This window comes from Rattus rattus, chromosome 5 (assembly GCF_011064425.1).
Source record: "Rattus rattus isolate New Zealand chromosome 5, Rrattus_CSIRO_v1, whole genome shotgun sequence".
Classification (NCBI taxonomy): Eukaryota; Metazoa; Chordata; class Mammalia; order Rodentia; family Muridae; genus Rattus; species Rattus rattus.
The window spans coordinates 95,267,800-95,295,309 of NC_046158.1; the positions used below are offsets into that span (position 1 = coordinate 95,267,800).

The following is a 27,510-nucleotide window of genomic DNA, read 5'->3' on the forward strand; positions in this document are numbered from 1 at the left end:
GAGCGGGCGGCGTGAGCGCTTCCGCCGCCCCCCTCGCGGCTCCCCTCTCGCGGGCGTGAGGAGCGGGCCGCGGAGCTGCGCTGGTCTCGGCCCTCCTCACCGCTGCTCGGCACTGTGCCCTCGGGCTCCGACGCTCGCCTCGCGCCCTGTCTGCGGCCCCCAGCTGGAGCGCGTCTGAGGGAGCCCCTGAGGGCCGACCAGGCGCGCCGCGCGGGCAGCCGGCGGCCAGGCGGGAGATGGTGCGCGGCACCTCGGCGGGACCGCGCCGCCTCCCGCAGCCAGCGCTCGGCTGCCCCCGCCGGCTCCCGCCGCCCGCCCGTCGCCGCGCCCCTGAGAGCAGCACCGCCTTAGCCACCGGCCGAGTCCCCAGCGCCCGCAGTCGCCCGCGCCGTCTCGGCTTCGCACCCGACCTCGGCGCGGCGAACCGCTGGGGTCGCCACGGCCGCGCTCGCCGCCGCCGCCCCCTGCGGGGGTGGCCGGGCTGCCCAGCTCGTAGGGCGCCGCCCGGGTGAGGCGTCCACCATGGTGAGGCCCCCGAGCCGCTGCCCGCGCGCCCCTGCCGGCCGTCGTCGCCCGCTGCCCCTCGGTGCCACCGCTGCCGCTGCTTCCCCGCCTGCTGTTGCTCCTCCATCTCCTGAGCGGATCACGGTGAGGGAAAGATGAGCGAGGAGACGGCGACTTCTGACAACGAGTAAGTGAGCCCTGGTCTGGTTGAGCCGGGTGGGCAGCCCCCTCCCCCAGCCCGTCCCGCCCGGGAGGTGATAGATGCCCGATGTGTCGGACCATTTTCTTTAATGGCAGCACCCCTTTCCATTCGTGCATTTTCGCCTCTCTGCTTGGGGAAGGGTATCGGCTGCAGTGCAGAGGCGGCGTAGCAGTCGGACGTCTCCGAGACCGAGTAATAATGTGGGTAGCTCAAAGTGGAGTAGAAACTACCCTTTGCCTGCCCTTCACTCCGGCATCACCCCCTCCCCAAGCCCCCCAACACCTTGAACATCCAGCCACCCTGCCTTTACAGCTATTTCGCTCGGAAACTAATGTGTGGGAGCACCTCCAGCCGCAAACTGCTCTTGAATCCTAATTCGATGACTCAGTGACTCTTAAATACCGACTAAGCCTTCGCCCCCCGCCCCACTTTTTAAACTTATGACCTATACTAGTCTAGTAAAAAGATAGGGTTAGGGAAACATTTTAAGAATTAAATAGGATTAAGGACACCTGGAGTGTGGGCGATGTTGAGCTATTGTGTTTTTACCTTCGCGAGTGTTAAACCGGTCTTCATCAAGAACAGTAATTAAAAATTTTGAATGCTAGCGTTTGGCTTCCTTTTGTGATAAAGCACGGTTTACATTGCCGAACGCGTTGGTGACTTCATTGGAGCTTCATCCGTGACTTTTAAGTTTTTGCTTATTTGGACTGTCTTTAGGTTTTCCAAACGAATCACCGTGCCTTTTAAATATTTTGCTTTATTGGAGGAATAATGGTGCTGTAAGTTTCCTGTTGAGAAGAGAGTTAATTTGGGGCCGAATTTTGGCGTCTGTTCTTTTTGTAATTGAATTCAAGTTTTGTTTTTGGAGGACTATGAAGAGTTAAATGAAGTCTAGTCCTTAGGATGCATTCCTTTAAATAAAGTGCATTCCTCAAGTCAGACCTTTTGAGTAGGCTTTAAAGGCCAGTGCCGAAGCGTTTACCATAAAATAGCTAGAAAAATGCCGAGCAACATCCCTGCCCCCCTTCTGAAAAGCCCGAACTGAGTGAGGAGCGGGTGTGGAAGGAGGTGGATTGCTGCAGTCAGTGCAGCCTGAAGCAGAAGTGGCCGCCATGTTCTCTCTTTTTGTGAATCGCCCTCATTTGCATAGCACACTTCATTCATAAAAAAAATAATTAAACATCCATCACCTTGGACAACTTGAAAGGATTTCCTAAGAAAACCACTCGAAGCTGTTTTGTCCTTGTGTAGATATTTGGGCTCAGGAAGTGAGGGGAAATTGAAGTTTTAGATTAAATTTTGGAACATACGCGCACACACAAACAACTACCCCAGTTCTCAGAATGTTGACACAGTTATGTGGGAAATATCAGTTCGGGGAGGTGCTGGGATCACGTGATCGCCTCCATTCATAAAATACCTGGCTGTCCATTCACAGTGCAGTACACTGTCACTGCCTTCCGCAGACTAGACCTATTTTGAGCGAGATCAAGAAGCCTGTCTCAGATAGTGCTGGGCTGGGAGAAAAACTGCGGAAATGCTGAAGGGAATGACCGGAACTTTTATTAGTATCTTGCAATAAAGCAGCTGGGATAAAAATCTTAAGATCTATTTTAGAGATGGGGAAAGATGTCTTACCGGTTTAATAGTTTAGAAAGTAGTATTGCCTTATTATGGCCAAGGAACAAATGACGGGATGTAGATTAATGCAAGCCTAGAATATATTGCTTCAGAACCGGCCTTTTTTGGTACTATAGTAAATTGAAAGCGCAAGTAAGTGTATGAGAGAGATCTCAGTGGATGGAACCATTGTTGAACTAAAATGAAAAAAATATTAACGATGGTTTTAATTCTCAAGATACTGATGCTTTGAAACACTTCCCCACACACCTCTTAAATGTACTTATGAGCAATTTGGAAATTATTCATCCAGATTTTAAAAATTGTTTTCACAAAGACATACTGCCTTATTAATACATTGTTTTTGAGGAGCCTTATAACATTGTTTGGGTAGTAAAAGGGTAATCTGTTTTAGCATGTATTGTCCTCTGAGAGGTTCTTCTTAGGGCAAAAATGGGTGGTACTGTTTAATTTACCTTAGGAAATGATTGTGTTCATCTGCTAATCATTGCTGCTAGAGCTGACAGTGTTTTCTTGTGCCTTAGCTCAACCACAAAGTGGATTTCTTGGAATGTCCTTTTTAATCTGATCTTTTGTATATCTTATCTTTGACATAGGAGGTGAAGTTTTAAAATGAAAATTCATTATTTGTAATCATACATTAGAAAAAAAAAAAAAAAAAACGAGAGATCCAGCAGAGCTTTCATGGGCTTAGGTTTGGTTTAAAATGGCCTTGTTTTTATTTTTTCTTTTCTCTCTTTTTTAAGCCATCCTTCCTAGGGATTCGATTACAGTAGGAATTACTCTTAACACTGTTGCTTCGTTTTTCCTGTGTCTCTAGCCTTTTAAAGGAGGTAAAAATGATCAATTTCTTGGAAGACTGTGTTGACATTTAAAAATTGATAGCCACAGTGCTAAAATATAGTTAGGGCCTTTTTTAGAGCCCTCATTTTGAATAACCATTATTTGAATTTAGATTTTGTGTGTGTATATGTGTGTGTAGAAATAGGTAACTGAGGTGTTTACATATCTAATCAAGAATTAGTGGAAGATGTATTCTATGAAAGTGTAAAAGGCATCTTAACAGTAGTAAGTCAAACGAGAGAAAAATGAATGAGAATAGGATGAAGCCTTAGATTGTTTCAAATTCATATTTAAAAATAAGATTTTTAGTCAGGTAAGATGGCTCAACTGATAAGGGCACTTTACACCTTGTAGCTTGACCTGAGTTTCATTTCTGGGACTTACATGATGGAACCTGCTCCCACAAGTTGTTCTATGACCTCCATGTAGACATATGGCACCTGTACATTCAAAACAGTCACACAAATAAATTAGTAAAACATTTTCAGCTAGAATTTTCAAAAGACAGTAAATATACTCTAGAAGTAAACTGCTTTCTGCCACAAATAAAGGAACTAGCAATATAATTTTATTTTTGAAGTTAATACTTCATTTTCCAAATAAAGATGTACATTATATATAATGGATTAGCCTTTTAAATAATATATAATACATAAGGGCCTTCATGATTCAAGGTTGAGTGAGTATAACACTGTATGGCCTTGGACAGTTTGACCTGGAGGAGTGAAGTAGCTGGAAACCAAGCGTTTTGTTTATTGTGCACAAATAAGCCAGACCCACCGGCCATGTCAGAACTCAGCAAGCTGGGGGTATAGTAATTTTAGACCAGGTTATTTAAAATTTGATCACTTGAGATAAATTTGTGATGGTATAATCTGTATTAGAACCATTTCTCCTGCCAAAAGCAAATTTTGTGGTTATATCATTTAGTGCTTCATTAAAAATATACCTCACAGTAGGACTATGTGAGTATATGTATTTAATTGCACTTGTCTTATATATGTGTATGTTTATGCATACATTATATACATATAGTCAGAAAGTAGTCTAGAGCTGAATGGGAAGAAACGTTGGGAAGCTGTGTAACAGTTACTCAAGTAGTATATGTTTATATAGGTATCATGGCTCCATAATGTAAAATTGGCCTAGAATTCAGTTGAGCTCAGAGCTTGCTCACCTTCAACTTCACTTCTCCTTTATGACATAAAGCTTTTGGTTTTGAATTGTATGTTTTAAGCTATGCTCAAAATAATAAAACAAACAGAACAAAAAACTTGTGGAAATAATTTTCCCCCAGAAGACTCAACTAGGCCATGATCTCCACCATTCTGTCCTATGTCATTGTGTATTTGATCCGTACTTATAGTCAGATTTTAAAAATCATATTCATTTACACATTTTTATGTCTGTTATTGCCCTTATTTCATAATGCTTGTTATACACTTTTTGTGTGATTATACACTAGGGATCATTTAGCTTTGCTAGAAAATAGGCCCCAAAACTACAGGAAAATAAAACTATGTTGTCTTTTAAAGAAGATTTACCCTTTTATTTCCTAGGCCAAAATTGGCTTCATTTTCGACATGTTACATTTTCTCAAGTTCTAGAAATAATAGTTGAGCTTTAAAACTATCCTGAATGCTCCTGGAAAATCACTGTGTTAGGCTCTGAGCCATGTACCGTATCAACAAAAATATACTCATTTATCTGATCGATTTCAAAGGAATGAAAGTTTCTTTAAAGCGTCTCTACAGTGCCAACTATAATAAACTGGTTAGGAGTAAAAAAGCTCATTGATGGGTTGGGGATTTAACTCAGTGGTAGAGAGCTTGCCTAGCAAGCGCAAGGCCCTGGGTTCGGTCCCCAGCTCTAAAAAAAAAACAACAACAACAACAAAAAAAAGAAGCTCATTGATGGGAAACGGTAAAGTTATAGGCTCCCTAATTAGATGCTGCTGCTGGTGGACTGAGAAGTATCCGGAGGAAGGAAGGACAGACAACCTAACCCTGATTAGGTTAAATTAACTAATAGGTCTCACTAAGTGTTGGGAAGGGTGACATCAACACAGTCTGCATCTCTTCTCTAACCTTCAAAACTGCCAATTTGAGAAATAGTTTACCCACCCAGGCAAGAACAAAAACTAGTTCAGAGACAGATAGTTTATTTGCTGTGCTACCATGAGATAGCAAGGACTAACATTTGTTATATAATTTTATATTCCTTTACATATGATTTTAATGTTGTTCATGTAGTATTTTTTCACAGTGTTCCAAGTACTGTGTGAAAAGTTTAAGAATTACATAGCTAATGTTTATATACACACAGACACAACACACCCTTACCCTCTTTCTGAGTGCAATGGAATTTCATAGTGAATGTTATGGTAGATTAATATATTAATATTTTTGCTACATTTGAGTTATCTTTCTAAAATGTGACTTTTAGTGGCTACTGCATGTTCATTGTAGGTAGACATTAATGTTTACTAGCCTACTGTTGGAATTTGTTCTGGGTTTTTCTTTTTTTTTTTGAACAGTATGAAGGTTGAACTTGAAATTTCTTTTTTAATCTGTATCTGTTGCTTTCTCCTTGAGTTAGTCCAGGAAGGTCTTTACCACATACAAAAAAATAGTATATGAGAATACTTAGGCTTTGAAATGTCTGCCCAGTTCTTTTTGAAAATTATAATACCAGTTTTATAGAAAATAAAACTGTATTCAGACTGTTAAAAATGTGCTGGGTGGTAAAATAGAAATGTTTAGAAAAAAATAGGGCATCTAGAATTTTTGAAATAGTGCATTATATATAGAATTAAAGTGATCACTCAGAAGTCATTTGCATATCTATTTAACTTTTAACTGTGCACTGTGGTATAATAAGAATATTAAACTTGAAATCAGGAGATAAGATTTTTCTTATAACTAATTCTGTGATCATCCAGGTAAGTGAAACTGGCCCATGTGTATTGAAGCAGTTTGAACTAAGCATATGAGCCCTTCTAATATGCTAGTAGTATATGGTTTGTTATATTGATTTTACTAATATATTATTTTTGACATATTTAAGCAAATGTTGCCTGATACCGTAGTAATATAAACACATGAATTTTGAATTAAAAGGTATAAAATTTGTAAACAATTGATATGTACATTCAGAAACTTCCTTAAGTTGGACTTACTAACCATTTTATTGTCATTAGGAGGTAAGGTCCTACTATATAATTATTCCAGCTTCTTCTCAGACTTGTTAGGTTTAAATAATATTCTCTATACCCTCTAGTTAGTTGGGGATTATAAGGGGACTAACATCCTACCTACTCCATCAGCATGGATTAGTTGGAAAAGTGAACAAAAAGCTACTGGACTTGAATGTCAAATTCAGGAGCTCCTTAAGGAACTTACTAATGTCACGCCAGTCTCTAAGTCTCTAAGGCTTTACTTAGTGACCAGGAACACCAGTAAGTCATTCTTACTTAGTCACTTCTCAAAGCCATGTTAATCTAACACATTCAGTTTCAGAAGTTAACACAGGTAAAGTGGTGTATTCTCCAGCATTTAGATATTCTATGGCAAGTTTGGTATCATAATTGTACCCTAACAGGGAACTAAAGTCATTAGATCTATGAAATTTGTGTCTGTGATACTTGGAATGAGGAAATACTTTATTTATTTATCTTCTTTTGAGAGAGGCAGTGTCTCATTTTGTAGCCCTGGCTGGCCTCTAAATGCACCGAGATCTGCCTGCCTCACTGCCTCTCATCTAGCAAAATAATGCTAATACATTGTGAGCATTTGCTTTCCTGTTCTGAGTAGAGACTGGAAAGAGTAGGCAGGTACAGAACTGGTGTCAGGAAGACCAGCGAGATAAAGGTCTAGTTCTGTATCTTTTTTTGCTTCATTAAACAAAACAAAACAAGCTGAGGGGTGGTGACACATGCTTTTGATCACAGAGGAAGCAGAGGCAGGTGGATCTCTGAGTTTGAGGCCAGCTCTGATCTACAGAGGAAGTTCCAGGACAGCCAGCCAGGACTACACACACAGAAACCCTGTTTAAAAAAACCGGAAAACCAACCAACCAAAAAAACTAAAACAGACCACCTATCTATAAAAAGTATATTTTTTTTTTCTGGGAACCTGTCAAAGAATTGATTCTTTTTTTTTTTCTTTTTTCTTTTCTTTTTTTTTTTTTTTTTTTTTTTTTTGAAGCAGGGTTTGTCTGTAGTGCTGGAATTGGCTCTGTAGACCAGTTTGGCATGTCTTGGAGATCTTCCTGCCTCTGCCTCCTCCCATGGATTAGAGGCCTGTGCTACTGCTTCCTGTCTGTGGTCTATTAAAACGGTCTCAATACCTTTCTGAGCACATTGTGAAAGTACTGGTAGGTTGATGCTATTCCCTCATTTTAGGTGGAAAAGGACATGTTTCTTAACAGTTTCAACTCAAGCATTTAAATATCACAGTATAGGGGTCAAAAGTTTACTTTCTTGGGAGAAATGATCCTTTTCAGTTTCAGTTATTTCATGAGGTAAACAGTTCATGTTCTTGTAAGCTGTGATCCAGCTAAGATCTAAGATTTGCTAGCCAGAAGTTCACTGTTCTTGGTTTAATCTGTTAAATTTTATTTGGGCCAACCAAAAGTCTGTCAGCTTATGTAGCTATCAGATTTGGTCATGAACAACTGTAGCAAAAAGTTAGTATATGTTATCATTAGTTCCTGATAGTTAGCCTGCTATTCTGAGATAGTTAATTTGTTGACTCAGATATGGACATGTATGGATATGCTTGGTTTAGGAGTTAGTTAGAAGTTTATTGATGAATTAATTAGATAAAGAATGTACATACTTTGAGGCTTGTTTGACTAAAAAAAAAAAAAAACCAGACACAAGGTGAGAACATGTAGCAAATAACATTAAAAAAATGCATCAAAGTATTGGTTAACTTGTGTTTTAAAAAGACAGTGGATGAATGAAACAGTAACCTTTAACCACCCTTTGTTTTCCTTGGCAGATTTTTTTCTGAGTCCTGATATTTCACAAGGGGGCAAACAGCTTTAGTGACCAAAAAGCATACTGATCAGACACACAGACCGGACTGCTCTGAATCTGAGCCTGAGCCTGTAGAGTATGTGCTGTTTGTCCTCTAGTACAGATCAAAGGGAATGGACAGTTTGCTTTGTAATTACTGATTAACTCCAGCTCATCCCATTATTGCATTTATCCTGCCTTAAATACATTTAGCTAGTTGGGAAGTATAGGGAAAATGGTACTAGCAGGATGGGGACTCGAGGGTGGATCTCTGAGTTTGGGGCCAATCTGATCTACATATATGTAATACTGTCTCCAAAAAAAAGTAAAATAGATATTTTTAAATGACTTTGAGGAGAACAATTAAAGTGAAGAAGATCTATTAAAAAAAGCAACTATAAAACCTCTACAGACCTTTCATATAGATAAACTCTATATGAATATATTTTTCTTTTTAAAATGTAAATATAAAGTTATTGTTATGTTAGATTTTAATAATAGGTCAAAAAGCAATAGAATTCATTCTACTTGATAGGCTTAAGATTGTTTCTTTGGTTTAGTTTGGTTTTCCCGAGACAGGGTTTCTCTGTAGCAATGACTGCCTTGAAACTCACTCTTTAGACTAGGCTGGCCTCCAGCTCAGAGATCTGCCTGCCTCTGTCTGCCTTCTGACTGCTAGGATTAAAAGCATGCACCACCACCACCCAGCTCTCTGTGTACTTTAATAGTCCTCACTAATATTTCTTCATATTGTATCAGAAGCTGACACAACATTTTCTTAGTGAATGCTAGGTTTCCAGCTCTTTAATGTTACAAATGACATGGTATGGTTGGTGTACAGCTGGGATTCTAGCATTTAGAAGGCTGAGACAAGAGAATTTTAAGTTGACAATTGCAGATTTCAGGATAGCTTTCACTGCATAGTAAATTCCAGCAAAGCGTTGTCTCTGACCTTGCCCTGCCCACAAACCCCTGTGTGTGTGTATGTGTGTGTGTGTGTGTGTGTGTGTGTGTGTGTACCAGAGAAGGATGTTTAGTATTCTGCTCTAGCACTCTCTATCTGTTTTCTCATTGAACCTGGACCTCAGCTGTCAGGCAGTAAGCTCTGAGGGTTCTTCTCTTTTGCCCTCCACAGTGCTGGGGTTGACAGCCTTTTATGCAAATGCTAGGGGTTTGAACTCAGATCCTCATGCTTGCACAGCAAGCACTCTTACCCACTGAGCCATCACCCCAGTCCTTTAATTTTTTAAAACTTGTGAAAGAATGATAATTTCCAAAGAATACAAGTTTCATACTAAATATTCTTGTTTTTTAAACTGATACTAGTCTCAAAAAGATTCATTTTGTATTATTATTGCCTTTTGATTCCAAATACACAATTAAATTAAAGCTAACATTTGAGGGATTAGTAGCATTAGTTTACAGAAGAACTGAGACTGTAGCTCAATGGTAGAGTGCTTGCTGCTTATGCCTGGTGCCTTAGGGTCAGTCTCCAGTAGTGCTCCCCTGAGGAGATGGAGGGTTAGGCTTCAGAGCATCTACTTTTTAAGTAGATGGCATTGCTGTTACTTTGCTCTTATATAAAGGTGAGAAAACTAAGGCTTGGGAAAGTTAGAAGCAGTAAAACGTCCTGAGTGCTAGTACTAAAGGTGTGCACCACCACTGCCTGACTTTTCTGAGAAAAACAAAATCAGTCCCCCCAACCCCCAGAAATAACTCTTAGGTTGTGTTTACCGTTAGTTAGTCCTCCTTTAAACATAAGGAAATTGAGCAGGGTGAGGCAGTATATCCCTTGTAGTTCTAGCCAGTAAAGACTGAGCAGGAAGATCACAATTGTGCCAGCCTGCTTTCTGCTCTGTTCCTAAGTAGGAAGTATCTTACATAGGGGCTGGAGAGATGACTCAGCAGCTAAGTGCACTTGTTGCTTTTGCAGAAGACATAGCATTGTTCATAGTATGTCACAACCATTCCTAACTCTGTGGGAAACAGTGCAACCTTCTGAAGTCCATGGATGCTAGCACACATGTATACCTGCAGATAAAAATGCTCATACATTTTAAATTCCCACAGTATGCCTAAATAGTGCCTCATTGTTTTTTGAACTCTATTAAAGGAATATATTTACTTATGTGTTGATCATAAATCTTTTAAAAATATTTTTAAAAATCTAGTTAATTAATATGAATATACTGTCTTCATGCATACTTCAAGAGGGCATTGGATCCCATTACAGATGGTTGTGAGCTACCAGGTGCTTGCTGGGAATTGAACTCAGAACTTCTGGAAGAGCAGCCAGTGCTCTCTTAACCACTGGGTCATCTCTCTATCCCCGGTAGAATTGATATTTAAAAAGCTCCCAATAGTATATTATTATTTATACTATAGTATACATATGGTATCTATTTTCTGAAATCTTATCTTTTTAATTGTACATGTGTATAGGGGGTTTTACACATACTGCAGAGCCCACATAGGCCAAAAGAAGGAATTAGATTGTCTAGAGCTAAGAGTCATAGGCAGTTGTGAGCTACTCTATGTGGGTACTGGGAAGTAAACTCTATATGAGCACTATGCACTTAACCACTGAGTCATCTCTATAGCTGCATATTTAAGCATTTTTAACATGCATTTTAACATTCCTTGGTGTTGTTATGTAACTCTCCTTTTGTTACCACACTGTTTTTTCTTTCCCAAGATTATTTGAATTGTTTCCAAGTATTTGCTGTCATGAATGTACTTGTTTGTGCTGCTGGCACATATGTGCTAAGTGTTCTCTGGGGATATATGTAGGGACATAGGTTGTTAAGATAGAGTATAAATTCCTATGTTTATGAAACAGTGCCCCCTCCAAAATAACAACAGAATGAATGTGTGTGCCCAAGGTTTCAAGTTATACTTAGGAGTGGTTCTTAAATTGAACATCGCTGTGATTTTAACTGGTATTTTGACTATCAGATAATGAAGTTTGATAAAATGTCCTAGAGTATTTTTCCAGGTACTGAACTGAGTTATCAAATTGATTTATGTAAGGAATGAACTCATTTAATACAGCAGCCCTGTGGTGTAGGTATGGCTAACTCATTATATGGATGAGGAAACTGGAGCCTGGTAAATGATAGGTTTAGACTTGGTTAGGTCAGACAGTAGACTCTGGATCCCTTCCTGTGATATTTTCCTTTCTCCAAATCACTGATACTTATATTTCCTAATCTCTTTGTCGTCTTTTTATCTGCTTTTACTCATCTCTTGGCCTATATGTGTTCCTGATAGAACATTGTCTGATGCTTAGTCTTCTTTTGAAAACACATTTTTAGAATTTGCTTCTTCAATGTTAGAATGAGTAAGGTAGCTGGGATGATTTTTAGTACTTTGTTTCTAATTATTTTTTGATTTGACTTATTCTATTCATTACATCATTAATTTCAAGACAATATTATTTTATTTTGCCTTTTTAAAATTACAAAAATGTGAAACAGTTGAGAAAGACTTATTCTATTATATAATTCTGTTTGTGATTAATTACTTTTATGGACTAACCATTTAGGTTAGTAAAAAAATCTTCAGTGATTTATACACATGCATTGTTCTATATTAAGTAAAAACTACACAAACTAACCTGGAGTGGACTTGATGTGTACTAATCTCCAAGTAAGCGTTTAGTACACCTGTAGCCGAGCTGTTTCTTTAGCATTCTTGGTGGTTTTCTTGAGGTAGTCCTTCATGAAGCCAGTTATCTGTATGGTCTTCTGGGTGGTCAGTTGATAATTGTGAATTGTTTTATTGTTGTGTCTCCCCTCCCCCATTTAATTTCATCTTTATTTGTATGCTGTGTATGGGTGCCCACTGAGGCCAGAAGAAGGCATCAGATCTCCTGGAGCTCGAGTAACAGGATTGTGAGCTGCCTGTTGACATGGGTGTTAGTGACCAAACACCAATCTTCTCCAAGAACAAGTGCTCTGAGTCACTGAGCCATTTCTCCAGCACCAGATTCTTATTTATTAGTTTTTAAAAGTAATTATTTCAAAAATGATAATGCTAGTGTTAGAAGAATTTATTACTGGATAGCAAAATGCTACAACCCAGTAATAAATGGTAATTCCTATGCTGTGTGTAATAATCTAAATGTCAGTAACATTAAAGCATTTCAGGTCATGTGACAAAAAAACTATATTTCCTTTAGCAATTAAGTGCCCTTTAATTTAAAGCCATTATATAAACTCCGTATCTTAGAGGTCACTAAATGTTTCAGTGCAGTAGATCAAAAGAGCTTGGTCATTCGTGGTGTAGAATAGCTGGTTGTAGCAGCCAGACAGATGGAAATAAGAATGCTGCCTGTTTATTAATCAAATACAAGTTCATCTCTCACATTTTGCATTGCTTCTAGGTTTGGCACAGTCGTAAGGGTTGACACTGAATGAGGTAACACACAGGCATTTGTTGAGTATTTATGAAATCCTGGAGGAAAGAAAGGAGCTACCACTTTTGAGGTATATTGTCGGGCATTAACGTAACATAATAAGCACTGAGGATATAGATAAATACAATAGACTTTGACTTAGTTAGAATTTTACTGCTGTGAACAGACACCATGACCAAGGCAAGTCTTAGAAGGGCAACATTTAATTGAGACTGGCTTTTAGGTTCAGTCCAGTATCATCAGGGTGGAAGCATGAAAGCATCTAGGCAGGCGTGGTGCAGGCTGAGCTGAGCTGAGAGTTCTACGTCTTCATCTGAAGGCTGTCTTAAAGCCCACACCCACAGTGACACACCTACTCCAACAAGGTAACCTTCTAAGAGTGCTACTCCCTGGGCCAAGCATATACAAATGATCACAGATCACAGGGTTATTCTCAAGCAGAATTAGAATAATTACTTGTTCTTTGTAATGGATGACTCAGAGATAATGATTTAACTGAGGAGCTGTACAATTTCCCCCCAAAAAATTAGAAGAAAATTTATTTATAAGAGACAGTCTTTTCATGTGCACTCACTTTTACAATTCTAAGGTCTTACAATTTATGTAGCTACAATCTTTGCTGGCATATCTTGACATTCACATGGCAGGATAAATTTTATCTCTTAAATAGTAAAGGTTAGAGGGTTAGGCTGTTACACCTTAGAACAAAGGAGCAAATGAGTACTGTGGAAGTAGCCTTTGTACCTTTATATTTTATATGTTGTGGATGAAATTTTGTGAGTGATATCTTAGATGTCTCTGTCTCTCTGTCTCTCTGTCTCTCTGTCTCTCTCTCTCTCTCGCTCCTTTACTAGAAAGAGCTTTGAAGTGAATAATTGATAATGTTAATTGTTAATAAGGCACGCAGCCCAGTTGGGCCACCATTTAATGTAGGAGCACGAGTGAGATGCGCTGCTCTAAGCCATGCTCCACAGAGCTCCATTTCCTGGTCAAAAGACAGAGGGTTATTTGAGATGAAGAATGGGGTTAGAGTTGCAGACTTCTCTAATCATTGGCCATGAACAGATTGAACTGTTTTCTTCTCCCTTTCCATTTCGTTATTCTGAAACTGAAGACTTTATGGGTAAAGGTGAGGTAGAAACAGCGAAGAAGCGGGCAGTTACGCTCATTCGTCATTATTTCTCATCAGCTTACACATTGTTTGGCTGAGTTTTGTTTTAGAGAAGAAAGCTGTTGGTAATTACAACTACTCATATTGCTGTTTTGCTTCAAAAAAGTTGAATATTAGAGATCCAAATATTCTTTGCCCATGGTTTAGAATCAGAATTCTATGGTTGACAGTCAGCTCTTCCTGTAGACTTGGTGTATTTGGGTGACTGGGAAGAGCAAGTGTCTGCTTCCTGCAGCATCAGCATCAAACAAGTGATGGGAGCTGCTAACACTTTTTACCAAAATCTCAAAGCAAGTCTATCAGGTCGAGGAGATACTCTCTTTGGAAAGATATTAGACCTCAAAAAGAAAGGATCAATTTACACAAAGAATATGCACAGTATCCTCAGTCAGTATCCTAAATGTTAGCGTCTTGCATAGCCAAATGAAACAGTTAACATATAGATAATCCTGTCTACTAATACTATTCAAGTTTCACCAGTTGCCCTAATTCAAGTATAGTCCATGATTGTATGTTGCAATAAGTTGTTATGTGATTTGAAACACCTCTTTAACTTCTCTTTTTATAATCTTGACACTTTGCTTGAAGAGTACTGGACAGAGATATTTGCAGAATATTCCTAAATTCAAGGTGCTCGTTTTTGGCAACATTACCATGCTAAGAGTGGTATTGCATTCAGTCGGGAGATTGGTGAGACAAACTGAACACTTGGCCTAGATGTTGGCCAGGTATCTTAACTGAGTAAGTTCCTTTTTGTAATAAGCAGCTGATGGGGGAGATTTCTGAGGCCTGAAAAATATGTTATCTGGCATATAATCACCATTTTTCTCATTTATTGATAATTCTTACCTACAACAATTACTATGATGTTTGCTAAATGATTTTTCTATAACCATGGTTTCTCTCAACTTTTAGTAATTTGGTATGTGGTAGAAGGGCTCTCTCTTCTCACACTTATATACAGTTTTTGTATGACTTCTAGCCCAGTCAACATTTTATGCACAGTTTCCCTGGAGCCATTGTGAAACACCAACATGTTGGTTTTCGATGTCCCTTTGATAAGCATTCATTTTTTGAGTACTTCTTTCTGGTATCACACATTTATGAGGATCAGTGAATACTGTGCGTGTCCCAGCCTTGGAATCATTTCCAAAGGAGCACTGGTTAGTTGGTTTGTTTGTTTTTAATTGGAGATTTGTATCTAAAACCTTCGAGCTGTGCTCATTGGCTTTTGGAGTAAGGTCTATGACAGTATTTAGCTTAGACCACAGATGACGGAAGCTCAACTGAAGTTAAAGGTATTTACTCATAATATCCAGTAAAAGTTGGGATATGAACTTAGACTTCGTCTATCCAAGGGTGAGGTTTGTTTTACTTCATCACTCAGATTCTTAGATTGTGATATTCCTTCCTTACATTTATCTGCTTTTTTTTTCTTTTTTCCGAGACAGGGTCTCTTTATATAGCCCTGATTGTCCTGGAACTCACTATCTAGAATAGGCTGGTCTTGAACTTAGAAAGATATGCTTGCCTTTGCCTCCCAAGTGCTGAGAATAAAGGTGTGTGTCACCACTCTCTGCTTTACAATTTCTTTAATAATAATTTTGCCTTTTGCCTTTCTTGTGCACAATATAGTTAAAATATATTCAAATTTATTTGCTAATACAGCTTTTTCGAAGCAGAAAAGTCATTGGGGTTTTAAAGAATATTGCAGGTTTGCTGTACGGTTATGTGCTAGATAGTAGCTGGGCTTGTGCACACACATGTCAGAGACATTGCTGGGGTTTCGTTTACTGTGCCTTTTCCTCTTCGACATGTGCATAAGAACAGGCAGGAGGTGTGGTGATTGGTTATTTCCTTCTCTGTGCACTTAGGTGACTTGGATCTGTGTGTAATGTGTATGTGATACACGACACAATACTGGTTTACCTTCATCTTTGCATTTACCTGTGCCTTCATTTTGTGTCTTCTCATTTCATAGGTGTTATAATAAAACCTTGCTAAATATTTGTAAGCATTTTATATTTGTTGCTTAATTCTCGCTGTCTCAATACTGTTCTAGCACATAGATTTCAGTGATTTGTTGAAGGTAGGACAGTTCAGTAAATGAAGGTGCTTTTAAATCTATTTTTATGCTGTCTACTGTGAAATACTGGTTCTTTTGTCAAACTTGCTGACTCTTAGGTTGAAAGTTTCTATTTAAATATACGTACGTACATACACACATACATACATGCACATGTATTTTGGCTTGCACTTTTGATTTTGTCTTATCCCAGCTTTTACTTGATTCATAAAACAGTATTGTTTATCATTAAATACTCTCTCAGTAACTTCTCATGAGGCACTTCTCTGGGCAGCATTTACAAAGACAGGTTTGTTACTCTTTGTGGGCCGATGCTTGCTGGCTGAGCATTTCTGAGCATAGTGGCTGTGATATGTATGTAGTTGTGATATGGCTGTGGTTTTGTATGTAGGCTCTACATACAAAACGTATGCATAAAGCTTAATCACTAATAATAATAAAAACAGATCTGAAGACAAAAGAGTTCATTCACCTTGTTATTAAAGAACTCTGGGAATCTTGTTCACAGTGAGGTTACCATGTAAATGTATGCACCACCTATTTATTTTTTCTGTCTTAATGAATGTTAATAAGCTTATTCTACTGATGTCTTCCTGGGGATGGTCATAGCTCTTGTGACTCAAAACTGCAATCAATAATCAAATCCAGCCCAAAGGAACCAGTAATGCTGCTTGTGTCCTCACACAGCAAACACTAAAATGCTAATTGTCTGTTGAAATTCTTACTGGTAGTAGTAATCCAGCACAAGTAAATGCCAGCAAGTTCCTACTGTAGAGTAACCTCCAAGCAGCACATGCTAAACATCTAAGGGAAGAGTGGAGGGTAATTTACATATCTTTGCTGTTTCACAAAGTCATGAAGAAATTTGGAATGGGAAAGGATTTTTATTAAATAGGGCTGCCAGAGTTTCTGTTGCTGTGATGAAACACCATGACCATAAACAACTTGGGGAGAAAAGGTCTAAGTTTGATCACACTCCCATTTCATGGTCTGTCATTAAAAGAAGTCAGAGCAAGGAGCCTTGGAGAGGCACGAGCTGATCTAGAGGTGTTGCTGTTGTTTCCATGGCTTGCTCGCTCATTTTGCATTATTATAGCACCCAGAACCCTATGCCAAGGGGTAGCATCACACACAATGAACTGGGCCCTCACAAATCAATCATCAATCAAGAAACTGTTCTGCAGACTTGCCTACAGGCCAATTGTATGGAGGCATTTTTTCAATTCAGATTTTTTCTTCCCAGATGACTGTAGCTGGTGTCAAGTTGACATAAAAGCTAGCTAGTTCAAGATCTTATTTGAATAAATAACAATACTAAGAAGCTTGGGATTGTAAGACACTTAGCTCAAACTATTATGGTTCTATTGTGTCTGCCTTGGTAGAAAGTTTGTTTTCATTACTGTCATTTCAGTGTTGTCCCAACTGAAAAATGTTATCCCTGTTCTTCCCTCCATATAAAACTGGTCACTTTTCTTTGGGGGTCTTTTGTGTTAAACTGCCTAGCCAATTTCTGCCTTCTATTTTCAAGAATATGAGATTCATCACAGCAATAAAAACTCTGGCAGTCCTATTTAATTTCCCATACTAAATAGGATCATCATTCGTGATGACCCTATGTCTATACTGGAAAATAATTTATTTGAAAATAATCATCATCTCCTGGTTTTAGAGCTGGATGGTAGATACCAGTAGTCAGCTGTGGAAAAGATAATACCTTTTCTTAAGATTGTTAATCTGTAAGAAGCAGTGGTTCCCCCTGGTGATGAAGCTCCACCAGGAAGGAGGAAGAGGAATAAAGAGAGCTTATTCTGGCAGCAAGGAGACCGCTGGAACTCTGAGTAGACAGCAGTCTCAAGTTTGAGACTCTGCTCTTTGTTCTCATTGGCCAGACTTGTTATGACACTACATCCTTCACGCACTGCACACTCAAAAATCTATGATGAGAGCATCCTGGGGCAGAGAATGCAGTAGTAAAAGGAGTAAAATTTGCCTCTAGATTTCCTTAAAAGAACTGTACCAGTTTCTTCATAGATTATCTTGACATTTTTTTCTGACAGGGTCTCGTCTGGTATAAAAAAGCAAACAAAAACCATTTTGAATTAGATTTATAGTCATTTACGGATCTGAAGCTATTTTTTTTTTTTTTTTTTTTTTGGCAAAGTTAAATGATGATCTTGAAATGTACTGGCCATAGCCTTCTAACAGGCAGTGTTGCCTTAATTTAGGGAGCATAATAGTCACAGAAAGGATGATGTATGTCCCAAATAGAATGTGATGAATTGTTTTGTAATTGTGCTACCCTACCATCTACCATCTTTAACTCAGTTGTTATTGTTCCCTCTTACACACACACACACACACACACACACACACACACCCCTGTTGTGATGATTCTAACCTGCCAGTTTGATATTCAGAGAGTAGATTAATGAAGACAGGTTGTAGGATCTACAGCTAACTGGTCAAGTGGAGCTTTGAGAACTTGATCAGTGAACTAGCTCTAAATAATGGGAATCTCATGATTTTTCTTCACAAGGTAAGAATAAATCATACTCTGTTCCTCGGAGTAAAAGTAGAATGAACAGATGGAAGTTTAAGGAAAGATAGCAGACTTTTGTTCTATGTATAGAGACAAAAAACTAAGTTCCTAATGCAGTTTGTCTGATGGTGGAATAGATTGTCTTAGGGAGTTGGAAATGATCATAGTTTCCAAATGAGAGAGAAGATTGATTGATTATGATTTTTTTTTCTTTTAAACAAAATCAAGTGCTAGGTTTTATGTTAAGTTAGTCTAGATCTTCTAAAGTTCCTTGTTATTGCTTAGGGTCCATGCTTTGTTTGTTTGTTTGTTTGTTTGTTTGTTGTTTTCTGTTTTTGAGATGGGGTTTTTCTGTTTACCCCTGACTGTCCTGGAATTTGCTTTGTAGATCAAACTGGTCTTGTTGAACTTACTCAGATCTACCTCTGCCTCTCAAGTGCTAGGATCAAAGGAGTGTGCCACCACTGCCCACCAGGATCAGCACTTTAACCCTCTCTACTCAATATGCTTCTCTGTTTGTTCAGGTTTCCTCCCCCACACAGTGAGTGTTTGTATAAAAATGAAATGGTGCAGCAATGCTTAGCTTTAGAGAAATACTCTGCAGCTTGAGACATAAATGGAGAAAAAATATCGACCCTCATTAGTTGTTTTTGACAAAGCAACATACACATTTGGTTTGTGCAACAAAAATTGATTGTGATTTCTTCCCTCCCTCCCGCTAGCCTGCTGCCTGCCTTCCTTTCTCTCTCTCTCTCTCTCTCTCTCTCTCTCTCTCTCTCTCTCTCTCTCTCTCTCTCTCTCTCTCACCTTCCTGGCATTTGTTTGTATACCTACTGCCTGCCAGAGGTTGAAGTGTCCACTATCTTCCTTGGTCACTCTCCACTTTATTTACTGAGACAGTTTTTTACTAAATTCTGAATTCACCAATCAGCTACCCAGGTTAGCCTAGCTAGCCAGTTTGTTTCACAGATCCTGTCACAACTCTGAAGTGTTGTGAAACAGATGTGCCCTGACATCTGCCTGGCATTTATATGGGTGTCTGGGATCCAAATTCCATTCGTCTTGTTTGTGGGCTTGTGCAGCAAGCATTTATTCATTGATAAGGCCGCAAGCATTAGTTCTTTTTGTAGCTCAGTGCCTGGGGAAAGAGAGCCCGTGTTTAGCAAACATGGGCCTAGGTTCAAATTCCCACTGCAGTTTTATTTTTTTAATCAGTATATTTTTCTTATGCAGACTTATTTTAAAAATCGACCTGGTGTTTTCTGAATTGTTGTAACCGGGTGTGCATCAGCATTGCTGCATTCATACTGTTGCACAGTGTAATCTACATGATCTGTAAATACAACTAAGGAATGCGTTAAAAATTCCCTATTCAGAGGTACAAACCATGGTGGTTATCTTTGGTTCATTCCAGTTTTGTTTGACATAAAAGCTGCTGACCTAAATGGATAAGCAGTACTGGAATGGTTTGAGTTTGTGGGTCTTAGAAACACTCAGAATGTGCTATCTCTGTCTCTTGATTGGTAGCTGGAATAATGTGTTCTGTATGCCTGTACTGTAATCTTTGACGCCTTAAAACTTCAGGAATGAAACCACATTTCCCTTGCTGCTCTGCATGGGAATTATGAGGCTGATTTGAAGTCAGTATGAATCCTAGTTACAAAGCTTGTAGCATCTATTCTATTCTAGGAAATTGTTGGTAGCTGAACATTAAGGGGTTAACGAGAAGTTCAGGGTAACTGAATGGTAAGCATGTGGAGGTGAGTGCATTTGTAGAGTACAGTCACATGTTTTGAGGTTGTAATAGTTGGGGACATGATTGAGAAATTGAAATTTTTTCTGTAGATGCTATGCGTTTACACTGACACCAGTACAATTGTAACTAATAGAGAATATGCAGCCCAGCCAAAGATTAGTTTCCTCACGTAAATGAGACCTCCTTTCTAGGCACTGTAATTGAAAGCACGAGCAGAGCAAGGACACAGGACAGCGGCATTGAAATCCTCACTTAGGCTCTTACACAGATGCAGTCTTGTCAGTGAGCGTTATTCTCAGATTAAACATGTCTTGAACCTAGTTTCTCAGGTATCATAGGCTTCTGAAGTCTTCAGTGCTGAACGAAGAGTTTAATACTCTTAGAGATCAGATTATTTTGTTTAATCGTTTTTGCTGTTGTAAAAAAGAAAATAAAAGTAACCTCTCTGTCTTCTGACCAAGGTAACAAGTTGTGACTTTTCCTTAGGAACAGTTATTCTTGTAGAAATTATCTCAAATTGAGATCTTGCTGTTTTGAAGTCTACTTCCTTGTACTTAACTGTGTTGGTTTGTACAAAGTTTGCTTCATAATAATACCTAGTTACAGGAGATTTACTTTTAGCTCCTTCCTTTCTTTATTAAATTGTGTTTATCATAGCTTTATGCATATAGGCTTCAGTATAACTCTGTTTTTCTGGAATGAATTTCTAGATAGAAAATGTGTGGTTCTGAAGGGTATATGTGTGTATAGATGTTTACAGATGTGTGTATATGTTTAGTTTTGGGGAGTGCCACGATATTTTAAATAATACATCCTTACTCTGCCTGTTGACTGATGGAGAGATTCTGTTGTCCCTCTCCCTGTGCTCTTTTTGAAACTGTATGTTCAAAATAAAATCTCAAGAAAAACATTCTCCTATTGAAATTAAACCTTATTTGTTTAGTGCTTATTCCCTACCAGCCACTGAGTTTGCAGAGGGTCTTTGAGCTTACAAATGGATCAGTCCAGTGTTGTAATACTAACTTAGCCTCGATTCCCCAAACAGCTGCCGCAGTGGAGCGAGCATCCTGTTTTGCCTGCTCTATAAAGAAGTACATGTTTGTACCTCTTAGAGGTCTTTCTGGAATCTTGTTTCCCTGCCACAGAACGTTGATGTGAGAGCTAGAGTAGAATGTAACACTGATGTACAGTACATATACCATAATGCTGTCCTGGAGCAGGCACTGTAAGGTAATGGATAGAGTGGAGACAGTTTTGCCGTTATGTGTTTGGTTGGGATATCTGACAAGCCTTCACCGCAGAGGATAGAGTCAATTGAAATGGCACAGATGTACTGCGCAGAGACCTAAGCTTCCGAAGCATAGTGGGCACACACAGTTTGCCTTTATGCCATTTGATTTTCTGATCAATTTTTCCAGTTATTTGCTGTATTTCTCAGCAGTATTTCATTCATTTGGCTCCCTCTCCACTTTTTACTTTAATCTGTGAGGCAGTGTTTTTCTTTTATAAGTGTAGATTTTACATTTCCCTGCTCAAAGAACGTTTTTCTTAGTAAAGAGGAACCTTATTTTTACTATGTGTGAGCTGCTTTGTCTGTATCTGACAGCATTGTTTTCTCACCTGAGAATTTTTCATGCCTTGTGATCTTTGTCTAAGGTAGTTTTTTATGAGAAGAATTTCTTCCCCATTCTTATTAATATCACTCTTCTCTTTGGCTCCTCTGGGATACAGAGCACCTGGTTCCTGGAAAGACTTGGATCTCCCAGATCAGAGATGGTTTTTCTCTGAGTGACCCAAATTGAGAAATGTTTATATTGAATGGGTTTTGCTTGACATATAAGAATGTGTTTGCTTCTGCCTCTCTGTATCAGTAGAGGACTTTGTGGAATCTTATGTTTTCCTGCCCTAGAACAAAGATAACCTAGAAAAGGGACTCTATTTCAGTAGCTGTCTTAGGAATGGAGGTTGTGCTAATACAGGAACACTGTATTGATCAATATTGCATATTGAAATTTTCTTTGCTTAGATTAAACTTTAATAAAATATTTTACTGTCTTTATAGAGACTGATAGATTTGATATGTTAATAAACTGATATAAAAGTTGGCCTTTTTCTTTCATTTCTTTCAGTGATTGTGTATTGAACATCCACTGTCCCAAATGACTCTGTGTAGGATGAAGGAGGAGGCCCATGTTAATATTACGACAGAGTTTAAGTCGACAAATCAGATTATTTCAGTCATAAGTCTCAGGGTGGAAAGGAGGTGTCAGTGCTGTGGAGAAATCACCAGCTGATACTGCAGAGTAAAGCATCCATGCAGTTTCATATTTCCAGGGTAATCAGGTGGCGGCAGACACTGGGGTAGACGAAAGCTGTGTAAGGAGTAGAAGGCATTGTGTGGTAAAAATGAAGGAGCAGTAAGGTAGACCCTCTTAACGAGCTTCTGGGCCCTTTTAAGTTTTGGACTTAATGTTGAAAGCTTACATATTCAATAATGAGATAAAAAATCACTACAGCTGAATTTAGCAATATCATCAGGGTAGAGTGATAAGTTTCTTGTTTATATTGACTGTAGATTCTGAAGTGTGCTAGGTTTATATAGTTTTTATTGTCTGGAAGTTTAGATATTTGAGCTGGGCGTGATGTTTCAAGTCTGCAATCTGAGTATTCAGGAGGCTGTGTTTTGAAGCAGCCTGACTATGTAGTGAGTTCCAGGCCAGCGTAGGCTATAGTATCAGACCTGGTCTCAAAAACAAACCTATTGCCAGGTTCATACAAAAGGAAAAATGGCTAAAACTTGTATATTGCGACTGTTCTAAAGAATCACTGCTGGTTACCTTAAAATAAACTGGAAAGTAGAAAGCAACTGGTCTACATGTAAGTGAGCCAATATTTAAGAAACCAGGCGCTTTCACGTAAGCAAGATGTCCAGCTTCTCTAAACAGAATGAAGCCTTCCCAGCATTGAGCCTCCATTCTTAGAAGGCAGTAGCTGGAGTAAGTACTGTGCCCACTTGTCTAGCCTCAGCACTGAAATGCTACCCAGCTCAGAGCTGGTTTCTTTGTTCATGTTAATGTCTGTGACACTTACAGGTGGATAGGCCATTGAGAAAATCCAAATGTTTATTTATAGCTACTAGTTCTTTTTACAAAACAAACTCTAAAGTGATTCAGGTTAACCAAAAGATCACCAGAATTTGAATTTTATAACCTAAAATTCATTATTGAATTATTATTGAAGAAATGAGTGTTCCACATTTATTGTGCCAGTTCACTATTATGTCTGCATTCAAATTATATTTAACATAGGATTCACTTCTAAATTTTTAAAAAGATTTATTTATTTTATGTATGTGAGTGCTCTATCTGCATGTACACATTCATGTGAGAAGAGGGCATCAGATTTCATCATAGGTGCTTGCTGGGAATTGAACTCAGAACTTGCTCCTCACTTCTGAGTTTTAAGCAAAACCATTGTCTTGACTTTAATTATATTTTAAATTACCTGCCAAAATAAAGTATCATGACTCCTCTATCACTTACTTTTAATTTTAAAAGGAGTATTTCTCCCTCAAGGTTAGCCTGAGTTACAGTCTTTTTCACAGGCTTCTAATTTATTCCCAGAGCCTCCATTAATACATAGAAAAATTCCATCAGAGTAAAGCACTTTAGAAGTTTGATGGCAATTTATAAACACTGTTCTCCTTATGTTATTAAAATTAGTTATATTATGAATACTTTGATAGGAACTGCATATTACTTTTTAAAATATTCTTTTTTTAAAGATTTATTTATTTATATATGTATGTGAGTACACTGTAGCTGACTTCAGACACACCATAAGAGAGAATCAGATCCCATTACAGATGGTTGTGAACCACCTTGTGGTTGCTGGGAATTGAACTGAGGACCTTTGGAAGAGCAGTCAGTGCTCTTACCTGCTAAGCCATCTCTCCAGCCCCCAGAACTGCATATCATTATCTTGGGAACTTGACAATAATGTATTTTTTGTGTGTGGATATGTGCATACATATAGAGAGAGAGACTGGAGGTCGCTATCCAGTGACACAGTCTTTTACAGAACTTGGAACTCTGTAACTGAGCTCAGTTGGTTAGCCACCAAGCCTCAGTGATCCTATTTCTGCTTCCCCAGTACTGGGATGATCACAGGTGCACACTGCTGTGCCCACCCACTGCTCGGTTGATTCCTGGGGTTCCAAACTCGGGTTTTATTTCTGACATAGCAAATTCTTGACCAAACAAGCTTTGATATATCATTTTGTTTTTAAAAATCTAGTGAACTTGATTGCCCAATTGAAAACAAACATACATGTCCTGATTGGCACGGTCATTCAGGCCGTCTGTCATCTTTGCACATTATTAGTTCATGTGTCACTCATCTTTCTATGCTGCTTGGCATTGTTGTTTTGGGCCTCTGGTGAGAGGGGCATGCCATGGAGCAAAGCTGCTCCCCTCTTGGGAGGAAGAGTGTAAGATAGAGAGAGCATTGCTATCACTTCCCAGTAGCAGCTTCCCAGCCTGATGACCATGGTGATCCAAGCCAGAATGCTATGCCTAATGCTTATTCTCTGGCTTAGCAGCTTCTCTGTACCTACTGGTCTCCGTCCTTACAGGTTTGTCGTCTTGGAGATCATCTGATTCCTGCAGTTTTTGTCTCACCCTTTGTCTTCATGCTTATTCTCCATGGACTTTGTTAAAAATAATAGATCTACAATTCTACCTTCTAGCTCTTGTCTATATCTTTATAGACACTGCTGTATTCCCAGGTTTCAGTACTGAATTAGTATCAGAATTCAAATAGCGTCTTCCTAGCTGCCTTTCTTTTCTATCTTTGCTTTTTTCTGGTTATTCCAAGCTTTCTTGATTCCATTTTTTTGATGTAATTATTCTTAGATTTTCATCATATTCCCCAGCATAGACATCTAGAATAATTTTACTTTTTAATATGTAAGGCCATCTACCAGTAAATTCCCAAGTTGAACTCATTTTTTTTTTTTTGTTATTTATAACCTTTCAGCTCATGCTTGGATAGTGTATATGTATTTTGTATCTTGTACCTTATTTGTAATTAAGCCTGTGCTCATGTTATTGTAGTGTCCATTTATGGTTTTAGTCTGTCAGGTGCACCTTGATTCTTATCTGTAGAGACTTCCTAATTTCTCCTTAAGGTTTCATCCTTTCTTCACTCTCAGGTCTTTTCATTAAGTGAAGGTGTATTTGGTTCAGGATTAGCAAATAAACTAAGGCAGACAAGTTAATTAGACAGTGGAATTCAATTCCAAGGTTTTTGAACACTAAGAAGAGAAACTGTTGGTACTCTAAGGATTTCATGAACCTGATGAGATGGTGGTCAGTAAAGGACCCTTAGCTAGAGACAAACTTAAAATGAAGTTCACTTTATTTTAAAGATAAGTCCCTTTGCCTTGAAGCCTTTTTGCTATACTAAAGAACCTTAATTGCAAAGAATGTGTGAAAAATCTCACTGGCATTTGTACAGTGTCTACACATGGATAATTGTTTTTTATACTAGAGTGCAAGAGAGTCCCTTTAACTTCACCAAAGGAATTCATCAGTTCATCACTCTGAAGGATTAGATAAAAGGATTTATTTTTGTGCATTGCTAGAGTATGTGTAAATGTAAATACATTTTCTTTGGTGGACCTTAGAGGTAGTTCAAAGCTTTATGCTATCTTTCTTTGTGTGTGTGCTGAGGATTGAAACCTAGGGCTGCTGTCTTGATAGGCATGTACCACAGTGAGCTACTGAGACTTATTTCAATCTCCGTCTTTTGACTTAGGAACATATATATGTGAAGTTAGGTATCAGAAAGTAGAAGGGTTAATTTAAGGATCTCTCATTACTATAGTCTACAAGGGAATGCTTCCAGGAGAGATTGTATTGTACTACTCAAATTGTCTCTTTTCCTTAAAACAGATCAACCACCAGATTGTCCTTTGAAGCTTTGACTGGGGGTGGGAGGTGGGGTATGGGTCCTGGCTTTCCATTCTCAAAACCTATCCTATGCTACCTCTCAGCTGGCCAAATTTGTGAAAACTCTACCTTGCTCTCTGCTTTTAGACCCAGAATACATATTTGCTGTTATTTCAGAGTCTTCTATTATAACCTCCGTTTCCTCTTATTTTTGCCTCTTTCTTCCAGGGGCTTATTTCTTTGAAACAAGGTTACGTGTAGCTTGTGCTGTGACTTGGCTATGTAGTCAAAGCTAACCTCGAGTTCCTGATCCTCAAGTGTTGGCATTATAGGTGTGTGTTACACATGCACATAGCCAGCCTTCATTGATTCTGAAGAATAGCTTGTTGGTTAAAAGTAACAGTGATTTATAAGTCACTATGTGGAAGATGTGGGGCTGTCAAGATCATTCAGTGAGTTAAAGACATTTGTTGCTCTTCTTGGTGATATCATTTGATCCCTGGCCCTACATGGTAGAAGGAAGATATGACCCCAGCAGGGTTTCCTCTGACCTCCAGGTGTGTACAGTGATACATGAACTCCCACACAGACATACACACAAAATAAATTAGTATTTTATTTATTAGTAAATAAAAAAAATCTCTGTGTGAGAAATAACTGTTTTCTACATATATTTATCTGTATATCATACTTGTACAGGAAATCATCAAAATTGATACTGTATATAATCAGGCAGTGTCTATGTTCTGAAAATTGATATTAACAAAATGAACTACAGTGAGGAAGTACTTATTTAAGTAAGGTATACTTATAAGGAAGTACCTGTTTATTTAGTGGCTATTTTGTTCTAGATAGCAGTAAACAGTTAAGCAAATCCATTCTTTGTGGAAAATGACTTTAAGTGGATTTTAGTTCTAACTGTCTGGATTTTCAGCTATGTTATTAGGTGACATTCTGTTGATGAACAGCAGAGGCTGGGAGGACTGAAGGACTTAAGTTTGATGGAAAGCCAAAGTTGTACTCTGCCTTGTCATGACTTGAAGAAGCTGTCTGAGAGTATAAACAGATGTTTTGGTTCCACTGTACGGCTCAACTCTTACCTACTTATGCATCTCTTACACGGACTCATTAAGCTAATTTAAGAACAAAAAGTGCCATAAGTAAGTAGTAAACAAACAAGTAAGCAAGCAGCTGGGTTTTCTTTTCTCTCTCTCTTTTTTTTTTTTTTTGTTCAGGCTCCAGTTCAGGTTGATGTTTTTTGATTTAGTTTAGCAGAAAACAGTCCATTAAGAGTGAATAAATAACATCAGAGGAATTATAAAAATAGTTAAGATGCACATGTTAAATGCATAGAGTTCATAAGCCAAGCCAAGATCT

The 27,510-nt window shown here is 38.6% G+C and overlaps 1 protein-coding gene across 1 annotated transcript in view; it reads left to right on the forward strand.

Moving 5' to 3' along the window:
- The first annotated feature begins 523 nt into the window (after positions 1 to 523).
- The window catches only part of Spred1 (sprouty related EVH1 domain containing 1), a 64,638-nt gene continuing 37,651 nt past the window's right edge, over positions 524 to 27,510 (forward strand). Inside the window, exon 1 of the mRNA XM_032903911.1 lies at positions 524 to 691. Coding sequence (XP_032759802.1) covers positions 660 to 691 — 32 coding nt within the window. The 5' untranslated portion in view covers positions 524 to 659. The remainder of the gene's footprint in view (positions 692 to 27,510) is intronic.